The sequence below is a fragment of the Phyllopteryx taeniolatus genome, chromosome 1, assembly GCF_024500385.1.
Source record: "Phyllopteryx taeniolatus isolate TA_2022b chromosome 1, UOR_Ptae_1.2, whole genome shotgun sequence".
NCBI classification, from domain to species: domain Eukaryota; kingdom Metazoa; phylum Chordata; class Actinopteri; order Syngnathiformes; family Syngnathidae; genus Phyllopteryx; species Phyllopteryx taeniolatus.
The window spans coordinates 6,463,111-6,483,797 of NC_084502.1; the positions used below are offsets into that span (position 1 = coordinate 6,463,111).

Here is a 20,687-nt window from a genome sequence, read left to right on the forward strand (position 1 = left end):
GTGGACGTCGTGTCCTCCGGGGCAAAGAGGAAAAGAACCATCCGGACTGTTATGGACGCAGAGGTCAAAAGCCAGCATCTGTGATGGTATGGGGCTGTGTTGGTGCCAATGGCATGGGTAACTTACACATCTATGAAGGCACCATTAATGCTGAAAGGTACATACAGGTTTTTGGAGAAACATATGCTGCCATCCAAGCAAAGTCTTTTTCATGGACCTCCCTGCTTATTTCAGCAAGACGTTTGTCTTTTCTTGATTGCCGTAGTCTGACAACATAATAATCGCATGACACAGCGTGACCGATGTAATAATTTCGTGACACGACTCAATAATGAAATTTGTTGCGCTTTTAAATATCGATTTTATCGATTAGTTGATGCAGCCCCTTGTATGGATTTAAATTAAATTCCATGATATTTTTTATTAAATTAGAATTAAATGTGAACATCCTTGGAAATCCAGGTTGACATATCATGTATTGATGGGAAGTTCAGTCACCAATTATAAACCAACACTTATGAAAGCACACACGTGTTGGCGCAATTAATACAAAAGGGCTTTGATTTGACATTCTCCAATTAAAAAAATAAATAAATACATTTTCATAAACGAGGATACTGCTGTGATCTGTGTGTTCACTGGCTTGTGTTTCTAACCTGCTATCTGTACATTATTTCCTGACCAGCCTCCCAGACTCATCAGTATGCAGCAGCACCCAAGGGGGCAAATGGTCCTAAACGGTGGGCCCGTTCCCTCCATGTATACCTCGTCCCACCACATGCGTCTCCCGGGTCCACCACAGGGCAGGATACCCACAGCTCAGCCGAGACACAACGGGCAGCAATATCCCAGTATGATTCAGTCTCACCTACAGCGACAGGTTTGTACATGCACACACACAGAGACAGACGCGCAGAACTTTTTGGAAAACTTATTTTGGGGCGTTGGGTGTCGAAAATCTTTCCATTCTCATCTCTTGTGGCACCACAAATTATTCCAATTATCTCCTCAGATGAAAGTTTTTTTTTTTCAGTGTTATATATTGCAGTTCATCGTTTGCACCTACCTCTGTTTTTTTTTTATTGGGTTTTAACTATTTGTGCACCAAAATGAAAATTCTTGGCCGAAAACCAAAGCAACGCAGAAATTACTGTGACAATAATTAGCACAATTGCATGGCTATGACTGCAGAGCTGCCAACCTAGATAAATAAATTTCTATATTTTCAAATTATATCAAGACCACGGGACAGTTATTGCCGTACAGTATATCATGTAATAGAAAACTAATTCTGCATACGGTTAAATTGCACAACCCAATCATTACTCTATAATCATAATTGTTAATAAATGACGGCTTCAGTATTCATTTGAATATATTTATTACATCAATGTAATGGTGAACGCAGTTGCAGCCAAACGTCCTCTCTTGCATGCTGATTTTGTATTTCCTGTATTAACTATTGCTGCTGTAACGAATAAACTAATAAATGTTATCTCATAAATATTCATTATATTGATGTACTTTTAAACTTCGATGCCCTTGTTCTCAGGTGACGTAACGGTGACGTACTAATTCATTTCTGGTTGTTCATTGTCCTGTGTGGCTGTGTAGCGCTATTGTGTATTGTTTTTTTCTCCAGACACTTAATTTACCGACGATTTTGCCTTTCAAAGTTGGCTCCATTCCACTGTAACGCGGTTCCAGCCAGACCTATGTGACAAGTGTACTGAATCACCGAATCATTTATTTTGGTGTTTTGCGACTACATGTCACAATAGCTTAGCAATCAGCATGGCTTCTACATCCTTCTCCTGTTAATTACTCCTCATCCTGCCTTCGTGATAACAATACTTGTAAAAGGTGTCATTTATTCACTGCCGTGCAGGCGTTTATAGAGACTTAACGCCGTGTAGGCACCTGACACTAAGCGAACTTTCGCTTTTGCGCCTCCGCATCTTGTTTAGCTGCATTAGTTTGCGATGCATAGCTCGTAGGTAGCTGGGGTGGCACAAGATAGCATGCAACTAGCTAGCCCTAGTATGTACAGCAAATATCATAAAATGCAGTTATTAAATGACTTTATTTATCAAAGAAAAAAAATTCAAAGCTACCTGGCCCTGTGTGGAAAAAGTAATTGCCAGTTATTGAATTAACTGTGGCTAATCACATTTTTTGGAAGTTAATTTTTTTGGGGAGGAAAGTTAATTTTAAGTTAACCACACCCAAGCCTGATTACCCAGACCTGTTCAATCAAGAAATAACCAAAATAGAATCTGTCTGACAAAATGAAGTCAGTCAAAAGATCTCAAAGTTGCAACAAAATGCCATGATGTGAAGAAATTCAAGAACAGATGAGAAATAAAATAATTGACATCTGTCAATCTGGAAAGGCTTACAAAGCCATTACTAAAGTTAGGACTCCAATAAACCACGGTGAGAGCCGTTATCCACAAATAAAGAAAACATGGAACAGTGGTGAACCTTTCCAAAAGAAACCGGTGACGATTCATCCAGGAAGTCACAAAAGGTACCCAGGACAGCATCTAAAGAATTGGAGGACTTCCTTCCCTCAGTTAAGGTCAACAATATGGAAGAGACTGGGCAAAAATGGCAACCATTGCAGAGTTTCAAGGCCAAAACCATTGCTGATCAAAAAGAACAAAGGCTCATCTTTTTAAAAAAACAAAAAAAAAAAAAACACAAATCATCTGAATGATTCCGAAGACTTTAGCGAAAGCATCCTATGGACTGATGAGAGGAAAGTTAAACTTTTTGGAAGGTGTGTGTGTCTCGGCGTTACTGTAACACAGCATTTCAGAAAAAGAACATTACCCCAACAGTCAGACATGGTAGTGGTAGAGTAATTGTCTGGGGCTACTTTGCCAATTTAGGACCGGAACGTCTTGCTGTGCTGTGGGTTCTGCAGCAGGACAACGATCCAAAACACACCAGCAAGTCAACTTCTGAATGGCTTAAAAAAAAAAAAAAAAAACCAGCAACAACAAAATGGTTTTGGAGTGGTCTAGTTAAGTCCGGACTTATATCCAATTGAAATGCTTAAGAAGGCCGTTCATGCTGGAAAACCCTCCAGTATTGCTGAGTTAAAACAAATATACAAGGAAGAGTGGGACAAAATATCTCCATCTCCACAGAGATCTGAAAGACACATTTTTATCAAAAGAAAAAAAACACTCGATTCGAGTTGTTGCTGCTGGGGGTGGCCCAACCAGTTATTCGGTTTACTTTTTCGCACAGGGTGAGGTAGTTTTTTTTTTTTTTTTTTGTAAATGTGTTTTAACCTTTTGTAAGTTAAAATGTATTTAGAACATGTGGGAGTGTTAAAATGTTACAAAAAACATATTATGGTCTCTCTGTATTTTCACCTATTACGGGTGAGTCTGGAACGTATCCTTGGTGATAAACGGGGTTTCGCTGTATTAGTTTTGTATTGCTTTATATTTCATGCTTCGATATCTCATTGCTTACACTGGTAACTTGTGTCAAATATTTGGGAGGAGCTGTACTCCACTCTTGGTACCCCCACCGTCTGGTGGGAGGGCGGGGGGGGGGGGGGGTGGCGGTTTTGCCATTGTTGTTGTTGTGCCTTTTCTGGAAATAATTTTCTTCGGGCTTCTGATTGGTCGTATGTTCTAAAGCGTTATAGGACCACCAGTTCCTTTGGCATGCACTTGACAGTTGGCAACTGCTTTTTATGTGGACAGTTTGTTAAGCACCATATGTTGTTTGTAACCCTCATTTTAACGATATCCATGTTCGTAGCAACATATCTGCGTGTGTTCGTTAAGCTACCGGCTACATGTTTCTTAACAATATGTAGAGGTTTTTTTTAATGAAGCGATTAAATATTCTATATAATGAATTCATCACATTTAATGTTATTTAGTTTCAGTCGGAGTCAATTTCTTTGACTGTACAAAAAATACTGTCATGGTGTTATTCACATACTTGTTTTGATGCTCACCCATTAGTGATATTTATACTATCAAATAAAATATACCAGAATTATTTACATGTTATAGTTCTGAAGTTCTCAATGTCAAATTGCAAGTTGATAGACGCTAGTTATGGAAAATTAATAAATAAATAAATGTCTAGAATAATCAGTATTTTACCAATGAGTGATTATTTGAGTTTTACTATTTTAGTCAAGGTATGCATTTTATGAACTGGTATATGACAAAATTAAAGTATGATGTTTTTTCAAATATAGCGGATATTGATTAACCTTAAGTTTCCTCAGTCATTATAGCAATAAATATGCCATATACAGATATGTATATGTACACTTACTTCCTGCATGTAAGACTGGTAAGCGAAACCTCCACTATACCCCGCCATGTTTGTTTCTGTGTCCAGATATCGTTAGAATCTGAGATGAGCCACCAAAGATATCGTTTCTTACTGCAATCCGGGGTTTGGTACCTTTTTCCTACTTGTCATTCGTGCATTTTGTGACGCATGTTTGTCATCCAAATGCATGATTGGCAACCATCTTCGCACAGCAAACTCAATGTTTAATGTTATTTTTTGATAGAACTCACTGAGTGACCTGCTTTCTTGTTTTCCCTACATTTCTCTTCTCCTCTGTCTTCCTTTTCCCCCCCTGAATCCTTCCTGGTTTTCAATCAGCATTCCAACCCAGGCCATGCCGGCCCCTTCCCAGTGGCGTCGGGCCACAATGCAAACCCCACAAGTCCCACCAGTGCCAGCATGGCAGGAGCACACGCTCATCGAGGCCCTGCCAACCCTGTCATCGGTCCCATTGAGCTCATCCCCTCAGTCACGAACCCAGAGAACTTGCCCTGTCTACCGGAGATCCCGCCCATTCAGGTGTGCTTATTAAAATGATTTATTCAAAGCAAGATAGTGCCAGTAACCGCTTAACAACGTTAATTAAATCCTAAATTAGAATTTTTGTTTTCTGTAATCCTCAAATAGGGAGCTGTGCCTTAGTAGACATTGTCTCATTTTACGGCTAGGCGTGTTGTCCACTTCAATAAATATCTCACCACATTTTCCACCCTTCCTTAACCCCCTGAGGATTAGCCCAAAAGATAAGTTGTGCCACTAAGTGGCTGTAATTTCCTTTTACTGATGCCACGTGGCTCACGACACATCATTACCACAACATATACAGTGGAAATAAAAGAAAAAGTCTACACAGCTCTGTTCAAATGCCAGGTCTTTATGATATAAAAAGAATTAGACCAAGATCAGCCATCCATCCATTTTTCTCTGCTTATTTGGGTCGGGTTGTGGGGGAGGTCCTGACTTCCCTCTGCCCAGCCAGTTTGTCCAGCTCCGCCAGACTGTAGATACAGTCTCGTGCCCTGGGTTGTCCCCCGGACCTGGACCTGGTCCTGGAGCACCTCACCAGGATAGGTATCCGAGAGGGATCCTAGCTAGATGCCCGAGGCACCTCAACTGGCCTCTCCCGATGCGGAGGAGCAGTGGCTCTACTCGTGAGCTTCTCACCCTATCTGAGAGAGCCCAGACACCCTGCGGAGGGAACTCATTGCAGTTGTTTTTTCAGTCACAACCCACACCTTGTGAGCGTGGCATGGGTGGGACCGTAGATCGATCGGTAAACAGAGAGCTTTGCCTTTCCACTCAGCTCCTTCTTCGTCATGTCACACAGATGCAGGGTCAGAATCAGCCTGTCATTAACCTCAAATAAAGATCAGATGTTCTAGTTAGCTTTCCCTGTCATTTTCGTAGTCACATCTTAGAGCGCATATGTCTGGGTTATGGAGTAGGGTGGTAAAATATGGCCTTATTTTAGGGGGGCGGGACACACTTGAAATCTCCCAAATGCACGTAGAAAAATGTCTTGGTGCGATGAAATGAATGTTGAATTTTTTGGGCTATAATTACAAAAGGTATGTTCGGCACAAGCACAACACCGCTCATCACCAAAAGAGCACCATACCTACAGGTGGTGGTAATGATGGTGGCAGCATCACGCTTGTGTGCTCTCGTAATATGACATTTGGAGTGTTTTTTTTTGTTTTTTTTCTCCCACCAAAGAACGGGCAAATATTGCCACATCAATATGTGCCACACTGATAGACTCCTTCCTGAAAAAGACTGAGTGCTGTAATATATGACAAAGGTGCTGCAACAATGTTAGTTGGACGGTGTGCATATTTATGCAACCAGGTTTTTTAATTTTTTATTTTAGTAATCCCCTTGTTGTGCAGGTTAAAGGTCAATTTTGTCAGTGGTAGAAAAGGTTCTGAAAGGATTTATCTATTGCGAAAACCTGGCATTTGAACACGGGTGTGTCGACTTTTCATGTCCACTGCACCTCGTGCAGAACAGACGTCAGATGTAAAGATGAATTTTATAGCGCAGTTTAAAGAAAAGTGCTACTACGTGCTGCGTGGTTTTTCAGAAAATACTTTACAGTATTTAAAGAGCGCAGTTTAAGGCTCATAAATCTTCTCTTGATTAAACCGGTCACTGCGCTCAAATGATTGGCTGATACCTGATGTTTGCTGGCAAACACTGAACTTGGTTAATGTGCTTTTTATTTGTCATCTGCATTTATCTCTAACACCAACAAAATTGAACACAACTGTCCATTTATGTTTCCCTAGCTAGAGGATGCAGGTTCCAGCCGCCTGAGCCACCTCCTGACGCGCGTCATCACTGCCGGCCCGCAACAGCAGCCAGGTTCAATGGACATGAACCCCTCCCCTGGACTTTCTATACACTCGCCTGGATCGTCAGGTACCCAAACCCTTACATATTCATGCTGTAATAGTCCTAATTAGTCGTCATCAACTGAAATTGTATTATTATTAGGGATATCCCGATAAAAAAATTTTTTTGCACCAGAGTCTTTGAATTTAAGGATCTGCCGATACCGAGTCCCGACCCGATCCCTTGACTCGACATTAAAAAAAAAAAAGAGCGTGTATCCACATTTTCTCATACATGTATACTCAAATACTATATATGTGAAGAATATTATATTTCCTCATCATCAGCCACTGCAGGATGAAGGCCTCTTCGTCACGTTTCCAACTACTATGACATTTTGCTATTTGTGTCCCGTGTATTCCGGTGTGTTTAATGATTTCATGGATCCATCTACTTTTAGGTCTTCGCCGTGGTCGCTTTGTGTCCAGCGGTATCCAATTGATAGTTTCTGCGGTATCCACCTTTTGTCGGCTCTTCGGGCAACGTGGCCAGCCCGTTTCCATTGAAGGCTTTTTATTTTTGGAATGACGTCGGTAACTCTCGTCTGCTGTCCTATCCAACTGCCTCTTTTCTTGTCGCGAATGCTTATTTTCAACATTTGGCGTTCCATATTCCTTTGGGTTACACGTGGTCTTTGTATAACCAAGTTTCACTACCGTAAGTGAGTGAGGACTGGTAAAATACATTGATCGAAAACTTTTCTTTTCAAGCAAATGGGAAGATTGTCCTTGAATATAACACTCAGCCTTCCATAAGCCGTTCAACTTAAGTGTTTGTATTTCCATCCACTGTTACAAATTGGCCTAAATAGATGTAATTGCCGACGGCGTCTAGGACATAGTCCTCCATTTTGATATCTTTTTGTGGACAGTAACCATTGAACATGACCTTTGTTTTGCTTTTGTTCATTTTTCTAATTCCTGAATACGACGCTGTAGTTGTTCAGCGTCGTAGGAGAATAAAATGTCTGCAAAACGAAGATTGCTCAAATAAGCGCCGTCAATTTTTAGTCCCTTCTTTTTCCCAATTGAGCTTTTTAAATATTTCTTCAAGGCAAGCTGTAAATAGCTTCGGAGACAGCGTGTCGCCTTGCCTGTCCCCGTTTCCTCCACGTATTCGCACTCTTTCATCATCAATTGGTATTGAACCTGTAGAATCGTTGTATATTGATTGTAGAATGTTGATATAGGTCGGCTCGATCCCTCGCTTTACTAGCGCCTGCGGTATCGAAGTGGCGGTGACTGAGTCACACGCTTTTTAGGCTACACACGAGAGGCGTTTCGTACTCGTGTCGTTCAATTATTTGTTGAACTGTCTGTATGTGGTCCATAGTATGAAAACCGCTATGAAAACCCGCTTGTTCTATCGGCTGTGCTTCACCGAGTTTGATTCCAATTTTTTTGACCAATATCTTTGCAAAGACTTTATAAATCGTTGAGAGCAGGCTTATTGGGCGATAAGTTCTTAGGTCCAATGTCTTTCCGTGTCGCCGGTACTTCTCGCAAGTCCAAGTGGCATTGAAATAGTTTGACAAGGATCTTCTTAAGTTCGTTCCCTCCTGCTTTTAAGTATTTCAACAGAAATGTCATCCAGATCACAAGCTTTACCGGCCTTAAGTGAACTAATAGCATTTTCAACCTCTTCATTCAGGATACATGGAACTGGGTCTGCTTCTAGCTTTCCAGTAATCATTCGGTGAGGGTCACCGTATAGGTTTGTATCAAATTCTTTAACTCGTTGTACGATTTCTTCTTGGCGGCTGTTAAATATCGTTCCAAAAATTCTTTTCTTGTGGCGAATTGCACGTTTTACGTTTTTGTTTTTTTTATTCCATGTCCCGCTTGAAGTGTTTTCTGAACAAGCCGAACGTTGCAAGTTCTCAATTCTTGTATCTTTTTCCGAATCCTCTTGCACAATTCCACATATAAAATGTTGTTGATAATTTCTCGTCGCTTTTTCATTAAGTCGAGAGTAGGTTTAGATATTCTGGATGTTGATGGCGCTACTTTGTGTGCAGTTTGAACAATCCCGTTTACAGTTTTGTCGTCGTGTCTTGACGGATCCGTCTCTTCCAGCGTTAGAAGAGCTTTAAAGCGATTAGCCAAACGTATTTGAAACTCGGCGCTTCTTTCTTGAATGAAGTTTAATTTGCTAAGCTTGCTCTTTCGTTTCTTTCGTTCAAGTTGGCAGTTGATTTGCACTTTGACCCGAACCAATCTGTGGTCACTTCCAATGTCAAATTTGCTTAGGGTGGTGCAATTCAAAAATACCCCTTTGTCGTTGGACAGGAAGTAAGTCTATGACGCTAGTGTTACCTTTGGGCTTATCCATGTCCATTTTCTGTTCCATTTCTTGTTAAACAATGAATTAATAAAGTATAAGCCTTCTTGTTGAACAAATTCTATTAAGCGTTGTAGCTCTTCTAATCAAGAATCGTCCTTTAGCGTTGGCACGTTGAGCGTCCCAAAAATAGGATTTTGTGCGTTATGTCTCTTAAGTGCTACAGGACTCTGCATCTTTTTGCACAATTGTCAAAAAAAAAAAAAAAAGTACGGGCATTACCAGATAACGAGCAACCCTTTATTGCTCAGGGACTTTTTTTTTGTCAATGTCTTTGTCTCAAAGTGTTCTCTGTCAATTGACTGGGGGCCAATACTTTTTCACGGCACTCTATATATAGTGTATAATGTGCATGAAGCTAAGTAGTTGGTGGTATACTTCATGTGCGTGACTCTGCGAATCTACAAACGACACTATTGATTTATGATCACAAGCTTGCGTCTCCCAAAATAATTCCGAATTGTTAAACTTCTATGTGAAGTTAATTCGTTTGAATGTGCCACAATTGCTAACCTGTCCGACGTTCTCTCGACTCGTTGATGACGCCGTTCGGCGAGGGGCTTTGCAGACTTATTTAGAAGTACAGTATCTTTCAGGTTGCGCGGTCTGTCTCCTTGTTCTTCATGAGCGTGGTGCAACGGGCCAATAGAATCATAGCAGACTCTGTGTGTGCGTGTGTACGCGCGTCACACACACCAGAGGTGTGGACTGGAGTCATGAATTTGATGACTTTAGTCTTGACTTGACAATATGTTAAAAGACTTGCAACTCGACTTGGACTCGACCAGCACTGACTCGTGACTTCACTTGGACTTGAACTCATTGACTTGAAAATACTTGATACTTTGACCAAAGCACTAAGAAACCATCACTTTGCAGCTTTCTCTTTCTATAGCTACAGTATATGTGCAACCTACTGTTTTACTGCAGGAAAATATGATGTGACAAGATATTGCTGAAGGTCTTAATGATTATTTAATAAATATAAATCTCCCACGCCATTATTGGCATTGTGTAGATAGTTCTTATTTCTTAACAGTTAAAGCCCTGCTGGAGGAATTGACCCCCACTGGCACAGCGAGAACATGCAAACTCCACACAGGAAGGGCCCGGGTTTTGAACCCAGAACCACTAAACTGTGAAGCGAATGTGCCAACCTCCCACCACGGAGCTAACCTCTCAAACAATATCAAAAGGGCGCAATTTAATAAAGGTAGAACAGGCATCTGAGATAAATTTCCAAGTAACACTGAATAGGCAAATGAAGCTGAACTTTTAAGCAAATCAGACCAGGTAAATGCACATTTCAATTAAAAATTGCTTTAGTTTTCCTTCGAGAAAAGTCTCAATAGCCGCATTGAAATATTTCCTTCCGACCGAAATGTAGTTAGATGCTTGTTTATGTTGCCCCAAAATCAACGCTATCCAGAGCGAATACAATAAAATCAAAAATACAATTAAAACAGCATACAGTGCAATAAATATCATTTAAAAGTGGAAATGCTCTAAAAAGCATGGGGAAAAAGTACGAGTTTTTAACCTGGACTTAAAAACCTGCACACTTGGGGCTGATGTCACTTCTGTTGGCAAGTTATTCCATTTGTGTGCAGCATAATAGCTAAATGCTGCTTCACCATCTTTGCTTTGGACTCTGTGCTCCACTATTTGACCTGAGTCTGTCGATCTCAGAGCCCTACTGGGTTTATATCCCATTAGCATTTCATTCGTGTATTCAGCACTTAAACCATTTCGTGATTTATAGACCAGTATCAGAACTTTAAAATCTATTCTAAAACTGACTGGAAGCCAGTGTAAAGACTTTAGAATTGGAGTAATTTTCTCTGACCACTTTGTTCTAGTCAGAATCCGAGCTGCAGCATTCTGAAGGAGCTGCAACACTTAATGCTCTTTTTTAGGGAGTCCAGTCAGAAGACCATTACAATAGTCAAGTCTACTTGAGATAAAAGCATGGATGAGCTTCTCCTGGTCTGCTTGACACATGCAAGCCTTCACTCTGGATATGTTCTTCAGATGGTAAAAGGCAGTTTTAGTAATTGATTTGATATGACTGTTGAAAGTCAGGTCGGAATCTATCAGAACACCAAGTTTTTGGACTTAGTCTTTGGTTTTTAAAGAGGGTGGCTCCAGGTATTTACTAACATCAATTCTCTTTTCTTTATTGCCCAAAAAATTATCTCATCGTTGTTGTGGTTTAATTGAAGAAAATGTTGGCTCATCCAGATATTTATCTGTTTTAGACAGTGACACAAAACCTCAATTGAACTGTAGTCACACTGCTACATATAACTGTGTGTCATCTGCATAGCTACGATAGTCAAACGTTCTGAAGAATTTTACCCAAGGGTAACATATACAGGCTGAACAGGAGGGGTCCAAGAACTGACCCTTGAGGGACCCCATAGGTCATTGCCATTCGATGAGACAAAATAACTCCTTTCCTCCAGGTAGGACCTGAACCATTTAAGGACTGTTCCATTTAGTCCTACCCACGTTTCCAACCTGTTCAGCAGTATATTATGATCTACCGTATCAAAAACCGCACTGAGGTTCAACAAGACCAGAATTGACCCCTTTCCCGAGTCAGTTTTCAACCTTACATCATTTAGCACTTTGATAAGAGCAGATTCTGTACTGTGACGAGTTCGGAACCCGAAGTAGAAAGATACTCCATCCATTCTGAGGTTCTTTTTCCGAGTCCACTTTGCAAACTTTGAAACGGGCCATGCCGCCTTGCAACATCTCCCGCAAATCTCCCAGACTCGCTAAACAAACGTTTTGATAGGATCATTATGGTCACGGGATCACAACAGGAGCCACCGTAATTTTCGAACACAGTCTGTGACGGTAGCCTGTCTGGGAGAAAAAATGCAGCATGACATACTTGATCTGTATTTAACGGCAACTAACCGTCGGTCTGCATGACACCTAGACTCATTGTGCCATTTGAAGATGTCCGTCAAATACTGTTTAAATGGCATTTTTTATATTATGCCATTTGTGTCCGCAGGTCTTTCAAATGCACACACGCCAGCACGACCCTCCAGCACGTCCAGCACAGGCAGCAGAGGCAGGTGAGGTGTCACTGTGGTCTTACTTAATTTTGCAGACCGGACAGAAGCACGGCTGGCGGGACATATTTGCTATCCAGATTAAGTTCCTGAAGTTTTTTTCCGACCCATCTACTGACTATTTTTCCAAAAAGCGACTGGCGGCAATGCAAGGATTCCTTTTTTCTGCACGGTGGAGGCGGATTTGCCCTGATACTGATTTGTTTCCCAACTGGGAATGGCGATCCAAATGTCAGCACACTTTAAAAATATAGGAAAATCGATGCACATTATAGACTTTTTTTTGTGTGAATGTTGATTAAATACTGACGTTAACGTATGTAATTTCAGCATTACTGCTTACAATTTTCTGTTTTGATGTACTGTTATAACTAGCTCCTTATTAGAACAATACATTTACTGTTTTATATACCGGTAAAGACATACAATTTATATTGAAAAATCAGTTAGCGTGGTGTAACCCTCAACAACCGTTCCAGTTTCTCACATGGCCCATTTGGAAAATTCATTAGCAGCCTGTGCTCTAGACAGTCTAGTTAGACAGTCGTCACTGCCCCATTCATTTTTTGGGGAGCTTAAGCTTTACCGAGCTCGTCCGTTGTTAGCGTGCTACCTGCACGCGGGAGTGGTAAATGGGGCTTGTTATTGAAGCTGAGCACAGTTGACGCTCAACGGCGCAGCCAAACGAAATGTCCCTTTCCCCTTATATAGTGGGGGAGGGAACTCGCGCTAGAAAGTATACGCCCCCAACCCCCGTGACTGTTTTAGCCCTGCCCACAAAATCAGGAAAATTCAAACGGTGAAAAAAATGCTTCAGATATAGCTCAACAATTCTGCACTATATTGTTATAAGTCTTTGCATATGTTTTCAGCACTTCAAACATATTTGATGTATTTCTGCTTAGAGCCCCTTTAAAGCTCAGATGACAAAAATGTCATGGGGTCAGTTAAAAATGTATATTTGCATTGTTTTTATGTTATGTAATACATGCACGTCTCTTGTCAACTATAGTTGAGCTAAAAATGAGGTTTTTTTATTACGCGTATTGAGCACTCCCCGAACATACCCGAAGCTCAAGACACCGGGGTGTGGTTCCTCTATCCACCGCAAGGGCTACCAAAACTGACGTTACAATTGCCAAACACCGCACACTATACTCTATACGCAATGGCGAGCAATGTGTCGGAACACGAGGAGGAGGAGGATTTCGGCATAACTTGGCATCGTCAAACCGTACGTGTCTGAGCTGATCGGGAGGTCAGAACCTGACAGTGACGACGACGAGCGGCCAAGTAGCAGCTCTACAACAGAAAAGGAGAGGGGCCGCGGGCTCCATGTGACGGCATCGCCTGCAGAAGAGACGACATAATACCGCGCATAGCGGATTGGAAATACAGACAGGTATGTTTGGGCAGCCCATAAAATCAGAATTGACTTGCTCCGGCATCCTCGCTTGTCGATAGAAACATAGTCACGAACAGACGCGGTATGAGCAGTCGGCCGTTCGTGTGAGATTCATAGCGTGTTGGTTCATCCGTCCGTCTCTGTACCGCTTACATTTATTTTTTGTGATATGATTATTTTATTGTACGTGCATTATGCACATTTGGTCAGTGTTCGTCCGGTTTCTTGGCGAGAACACACTTGACAAAGAGAGAGTGGTCTCAAGTGGGGTTTAATTTCTGGTTGAATAAAGGTATTGGTTGTTTGGTGATTGTCACTGTTACAGTAACAATGAAAATCCATTTGGGATCCCATCATAAATAGCACTGAAGTAAATGTTTTTGAAATGAAATGAAAAACACACAGCTATGCACAAGGAAATTGTTTACAAGGTGGAGGATGCCTATCGTGGGATCGTGAGCAGAAATGCCAGAAAACAATGTCAATGGGAACCACTAAAATGTGAAAAGTAACATTCACGTTCATGGTCTAATATTAATTCCAAATCATTTCAATTGCAGGTGTTCCTGTGGAGAATGCCACCCGCTGCCGACAGGGTCGGTCGGAGAGTGTCTGTTGTCGGTAGCAGAAAGCTTGACTGTTGGAATGAGTTGCATCATTGGAACATGACGGATTTGAAGCCAACTGTCTAAATCGATATGTGCTGGAACGCAGCTTGTGGGAGTACGTGCAGACAAATGGCCCAATTGCTGATGAAGACCCAGTAAATGAGCAAGTTTTACACAGAGAAGACGAGGTAGACCGGGGCTTCTCTGACCAACCGTTTTGCACCGTAAAAAAAAATACTTGCCTCGCCATAATGACCAGCATTAAGACACCGTAGCATAGTAGGCCTATGTGTTCATCCAATAAAAAAGGCAGGTTTTATTCCTATTTTTAATATGACTGTAATAGTCAAACATTATGCACAGTTCCAGCATCAACACTGCGCTTGAAAATAAGAAAATGGAACGTGCGTTTCACTGACTTGTTTTTCTTTATTCTGTTTTTAATATTCAGGGTCTACAGGTACATTGGATGCAGACGATTCACACAGTGGATCTGTCACATCCTTGGGAAGAAAAATAGAAGAGTTCTGCCATCCTCTGTTGTTAGTATAATACGTGCTTAGCTTCGTGGGAGAGTGAGAACTACAATTATTCGAATTAAACCAAAACTATGTTGAACCTGGTGCGTCCTATTTTTTATTTTTTTTTTCAACCCTGTCATATTTCTCAACAACATTTCGTGGCACACATATCTCACTTACATCAACCCCAGCTGCCTCCATGGTGGGAAATTTCTGTCTCCTTTGCATGGCTTCATCCAGCAGCGTCTGGACATAGTCCAGAACAAAAAATGTTTGACAAATCTGAAGGAGCAAGTATTGTTATTTAACGCATACAACGCTGACCATACTCACCATAGGTTATTGGCACCTTGACCTCCTTGGCCACTGGCTTACCATCCTTCCCTTTTGGGTAAGAGATGCTCCACTGTCGCTCCCCCATCATTCCTCCTTCGCGGTTGCCGTCTCTTGCGGTTTGCATTGAAATGCAAAGCTGACAAAAGCGCCCCAAAATGCAAATGAACAGAACGATTTGTAGGCTTGAGTTTGATACACAGGAAATGTACCTAACTGCAAAGGATTTTAATCAATGGGTTATTTAAAAAAAAAACAATCTCATATTTTAATTAAGATGTTTGTTTTTTTTTAACGTGATTTAAATCACAGATTTGTAATCACCTTATTTGAAACAAAAAAGATGGGGGAGACCAAGCCACATCATCCTTATATTATTACTTGTATTTACCGTCGAGCTAAAAAATATTGGAACCCCTGCATTTTTCTACTGCTTCTCCTCACGCGGGTCGCGGGCGCGCCGGAGCCTATCCCAGCTACCTTCGGGCGGGAGGCGGGGTACACCCTGAATTGGTCGCCACCCAATTGTAGGGCACATAGAAACAAACAAGCGTTCACACCTACGGGCAATTTAGAGTCTTCAATCAACCTTTTAAGCATCTTCTCAATTGGCAATTTGTAATTTAAGGTGGTTTGTTCTCTCCTACCCCCTTGTCAAGTTGTAGCTCTACAGGAAGAGCAGCAGCAGGTGGGGGCACTATGGAACCTGTCCGGGTCAAACAGGAGCCTGATTCAGCTGAAAGTTACGGTTGTCCAGGTTCTTCCACAAAGTCGGAGCGAAGTCAAGATTCTGGGAGAAGTGCTTGCATGGTACGGAAAACTGCAATTAGTGTAGTTGTTGGAGAGACACCAGTCTTCTTTCTGCTTACTGTCGAGGTGACCTCAAGCAAACACCAACCTAATTTTGGTACAACTGAATATATATTTTTAAGAGGTTAATGCTAGGTCTTCAACTTAGGTCAATGTTCACATTTCAAGACACAGTAGGAAATTCTAAATTCTGTTCCAGGGTCAAACGCTGTGATCTTCATAAAACACTTAAGTCTACAGGACATTTTTATATGACAAATTGATAAATAGAAGTACATTTTAACATCTGTCAAACATGTAAAAAGACGTTTACCACTGTTTATCGTGAAATGCAAAAATAATCATGTAGACAAAGCCGTAATGCCTCACAAATCACACTTTCACAACCTAAAAGAACAACTGTAAATAGTAAAAACAATTGAACTACTTTTGAAGGCAAATGTATATTCTTAACTTCACCAAAAACAACAATCATTGTTCAGCCTGGCTGCTTTGGAATAAATGTCAACAAATGGCCACAAAAGGCAAAAGATGCAGCAAAGAACATGTGGTGTTGATCCTGAACTGACCTCTTCTGACTGAACGCAATTTGCACATAGATCAAGGAGGAAAAAAATGAGCAAAAGAATAGACGCTATTCTTTACGTTCACTTTGAGGGCTCAGGATGAGGCTTGTGTTGTGACTTTGTATTTGGCGGGCGTTAGAAAGTTTCGATCATGACGGTCTATTAAGATTCCGTTTATCAACGCACAAAAGACTGCATTTGCTGGCGATGCAATTTGAATAGAAATATTTTTTTTTCTGTCCAACACTAGAATAGGATTCTGCACAGGTTTAAATCATCTTAAAAGTCTGTTGACCAGTTGGTTTGTGTTTGACAATGGAAACAAACCTGCCTTTCTTTCTTTCCTCTACAGATGAGCAGTCCCGAGAGCAGCACAATTGAGAAAATTAAATCGGAGCTCGAGTCTGAGACCTCTTGCTCCGGGCTCAACGGCTCCAGTACACAGCTAACCAACGGATATCCGGCCAAAGGGCAGGGGGTGTCAACCGAGACGGGCAACCCCGATGGGAAGGAGGACGACCCGAATGAAGACTGGTGTGCTGTTTGCATCAATGGTGGCGACTTGCTGTGCTGTGACCGCTGTCCCAAAGTGTTCCACATGAAATGCCATGTGCCCACCATCAAAATATTCCCCAAGTATGTAGTCCATAAAGAAGACTGAACTTCCAATCTTCCTTTTATTATTCATTGAATTTTGTTCATGATTGTTTCTCAGAGGTGATTTTCTGTGCACGTTTTGCCGGAGTATATCGAGTCCCGAGATCAAGTACTGCGACGACAGCAGGAAAGTCAGTGGAGAGAATGTCCTTACTCCCGAGGACCAGAGAGTGAGTACAGCTAGCACATCTGCAGTGCGTTTGTCCCTCTTACTGACTGACTCTTACCTTTCTGCAGAGATGCGAGCGCCTCCTGCTGTACATCTTCTGTCATGAGCTCAGCGTGGGCTTCAGGGAGCCCGTCCCTAGCTCTGTGAGTTGCTATGCATGACACGAGCACACCCACCGACAGTACACTTCTCCGTTCATTCCAATGCCGAAAATATTTGGTGAATGTAAACTCGAACGCAATCTATTCTGTATTACTCTGCCGATTTGAGATTGAAACATTTTTTCGATACCAAATATTTCAGTAAAATGTTAACATTCTTAACCACTTTGATGATAAAGGCATTGTACTTCAGATGTATATTCTTCCCTTCGCACCTTATTAAAAAAAAAAAAAAAAAGACACAAAGTGGAGAGTTAAGTCCTTAAAGGACGGCTGCGGTATTGAGAGGTGGTATACTGAGGCCTCAGGCAGTATGCATGAAATCTCACGCGATGGCAGTTCCTTCCAAAATTCTGGTCAAATTCCTAGTTGTATGACCTCACGGGCATTTGACCTTTTAGAGGTTCTACTGTATTTGTCACCTCTATTTTTTTTGTATTGTTGTGCAAAATTGTGGTTACAACAGGGAAATTGTAAAGCAAGATCAACTATTGTTGTTTAATGCGAAGATGTTTTATCCAAAGCTGCAGTCCAGTTTTTCCATCACAAATGAAGCTGTTTTAACTTTTTTTTTTTTCTTTCTTTAATTCAGGTGCCAAACTACTACAGAATCATTAAGCACCCTATGGACCTGAAAAAAGTGAAGGAAAAGCTGCAGCTACGGAGCTCTCAGTACTACAAATCCATCCAGGAATTTGTGTCTGACATGCGCATCATCTTCCAAAACTGTGCAAAGTACAATGAGGTGCGCAGCATGACTTTTTGCCTGCTTTGGGGATAACATCTGGTGTGTGTGTGTGTGTGTGCATGTCTTGAAGGCATGGTTCAATGAATAGCTTCTAGTCTGTGGTTTAATTTGGTGGAAAGTGCATCATCATTCTTAGCATAGCAAGCGTTGCTAGTGTATTGAGCACTTTTCTGACATCGTTGTTGACCTTTCTGGGGCCAGAGACAAACGTGATCTGAAACATTGCATGGAACAAAAATGACAGTAGGGGAGGGAGAGAATACTCCATGCAAAACAGACAACAACAGTTAAGATGAGAGAAAGCATGTCATATGAAATTGAGTCCAAAGATGGTGGTTGATGGAATGGTCGTACATTACACACAAACCAGAAGTGTGTTCCAGGACGCTAGTCAACCTCTGATTTGTTCTAATTTCAAGACTATTTTTCCTATTGGGAAGCACAGTGGAACGTCAGCTTACCAATAATAGTGCACCTATAGGTCAAAAACAGCATCCTGATGTTGTGCTGTTCAGTTGTAATTAGCTTCCTGATAACACTATTGCTAACAGTTTTCCTTTTCTTCGGCGCCATTCTGAGGGCTAATTAAGAGCAAAAAGCAAAGATACGGTAGCTTACTTGCAATGAGTGGCGCTTAGAGCAATGATGGTTACGCAGCACCAAATGAAGCACAACTCATCCTTCCACGTGTCCATGCCAAGATCATTCACAAATCTAAAATAGTTCAGTATGTACATCGAGGTAGTTTATTATAAAAAGGCTCATCGACTGTACAGGCAATGTTTTAAGATTTGAACATATTTTTTTCCCTCAATAAAAATGCTCAAACGGGTTTTCGATCTGAAATGACTCGTGGACACGTTTGGAGAAGTGTCGTGAGAGATTATTGCTTGGAAGGCAAGTCAAGTTCGATAACACTGTTCACCTTTTGTGATAGTGTAATTAGAAGTGACTGCGACTGTGAATAGTGAAATATAAAAACTATATATATACAGTGGGGCGAAAAGCTATTTAGTCAGCCACCAATTGTGCAAGTTCTCCCAGTGGCCTGAACATATTTTTTCATCGGTATACCTCCTCACCTACGAGAGACAAAATGAGGGGGGGGGGGAATCCAGGAAATCACATTGTCTGATTTTTAAAGAATTTATTAGCAAATTATGGTGGAAAATAAGTATTTGGTCAATTAAAAAAAAACCAAAAAAAAAAACGTTCATCTCAATACTTTGTTATATAACCTTTGTTGGCATTGACAGAGGTCAGATGTTTTCTGTAAATCTTCACACGGTTTTCACACACTGTTGCTGGTATTTGGCCCATTCCTCCATGCAGAGCTCCTGTAGAGCAGTGATGTTTTGGGGCTGTCGCCGGGCAACACAGTCTTTTATACCGGTAACGAGTTCAAACAGCTTCCATTAATACAGGTAAGGAGTCGAGGACAGAGGAGTCTCTTCAAGAAGTCAGAAAGCTTGCTTGTTTGTAGGTGACAAAATGTGCAAATACATTCTTTAAAAATCAGACAATGTGATTCTCTGGATGTTTGGTGAAAATGCCAGACCTCTCTCATCTTTTTCAGTGGGGGAACTTGCACAATTGCTGGCTGGCTGAATACTTTTTTTGCCCCACTGTACACGCTGACCCTTATTGACTTATTGTCACTTTAGTGGTTTTGTACCCAACAGACTTGCGCACTGCTCTTCATGTCCCATAGGTTGTATGTCCAATTTAATGTTTTGTCATTTTTGCATTCCTTCTGTGGTGGTATCACAAATACAAAAAGCCAAAGAAAAAGCAAAATCAAAATGAAGTTAATCCTTTAGTTGCTCACTAAGATCTTAAGTCGTGTGAGATTTGCATTGGAGTAACACCAATACAGCAGCGACGAGTGGTACCGGTAAATGCATTCTCTTTTTTGTTGTTGTTGTTGTTGCTTGATTGTTTTTAAGAAAGCACATCTCAAGTGAAAGTTGGTGCGTTTTAGAATGTTAACAACACTCACGAGCAAAGTTTCTTTTTCCTGCTCGGATGATACGGGGATTGCCCGGACACAAGAGTTCCAATCTGTTCTTACCTCATCTGCCTAAACTGTGAACGCTTCTCCCCCTGCTACTTGACTGTCTGTGTTGTAATGCTATTGCCCCTTTTTAGATGTCTCGAATAATCCAGGTTTATGCTGAGGAGAAAGCGATTAATACGCAGGTAAGATGTTTGAACCAGAGCACAGATGTCCTGTCCCCTCCCGCTGTTGCTTTAAGAAATGTTTTTGCCCTTCGGCATCAGGCTTTGTTTGCATTTATTTCAATCATGCTGAATTGTTCGGTGTGTATAAATGTTGGATTTCTTCTGTTTACTTTGAAAATAGTCCAAGGGCTTTTGTAGGCAGTCCTCAAATCCATGTATGCGCAGTGTTGCTGCTGACAGAAACATTTAGTTGGTGCTGTATTCTCTCCAGTCACATGCTCATATGGACGGACACGCATAGTGCTTTTGTGGACCCTGAGAATTAGAAACCAAAACATTCACCCAGTCTGGTTTGTATCCTTTATTTTAT

At 41.3% G+C, this 20,687-nt stretch overlaps 1 protein-coding gene across 7 annotated transcripts in view; it reads left to right on the forward strand.

Moving 5' to 3' along the window:
• Window positions 1-20,687, forward strand: part of trim33 (tripartite motif containing 33) — a 58,737-nt gene that overhangs the window by 36,586 nt on the left and 1,464 nt on the right. For 3 of the 7 annotated variants that reach the window (XM_061767035.1, XM_061767005.1, XM_061767045.1), the window contains 11 exons: window positions 686-880; window positions 4,381-4,437; window positions 4,654-4,854; window positions 6,624-6,756; window positions 12,098-12,161; window positions 15,685-15,835; window positions 16,754-17,037; window positions 17,117-17,228; window positions 17,296-17,370; window positions 17,981-18,133; window positions 20,285-20,335. In XM_061767035.1, coding sequence (XP_061623019.1) covers window positions 686-880; window positions 4,381-4,437; window positions 4,654-4,854; window positions 6,624-6,756; window positions 12,098-12,161; window positions 15,685-15,835; window positions 16,754-17,037; window positions 17,117-17,228; window positions 17,296-17,370; window positions 17,981-18,133; window positions 20,285-20,335 — 1,476 coding nt within the window. The remainder of the gene's footprint in view (window positions 1-685; window positions 881-4,380; window positions 4,438-4,653; window positions 4,855-6,623; window positions 6,757-12,097; window positions 12,162-15,684; window positions 15,836-16,753; window positions 17,038-17,116; window positions 17,229-17,295; window positions 17,371-17,980; window positions 18,134-20,284; window positions 20,336-20,687) is intronic. The other 4 variants (XM_061767013.1, XM_061767022.1, XM_061767027.1 and 1 more) reach the window with 4 other exon arrangements.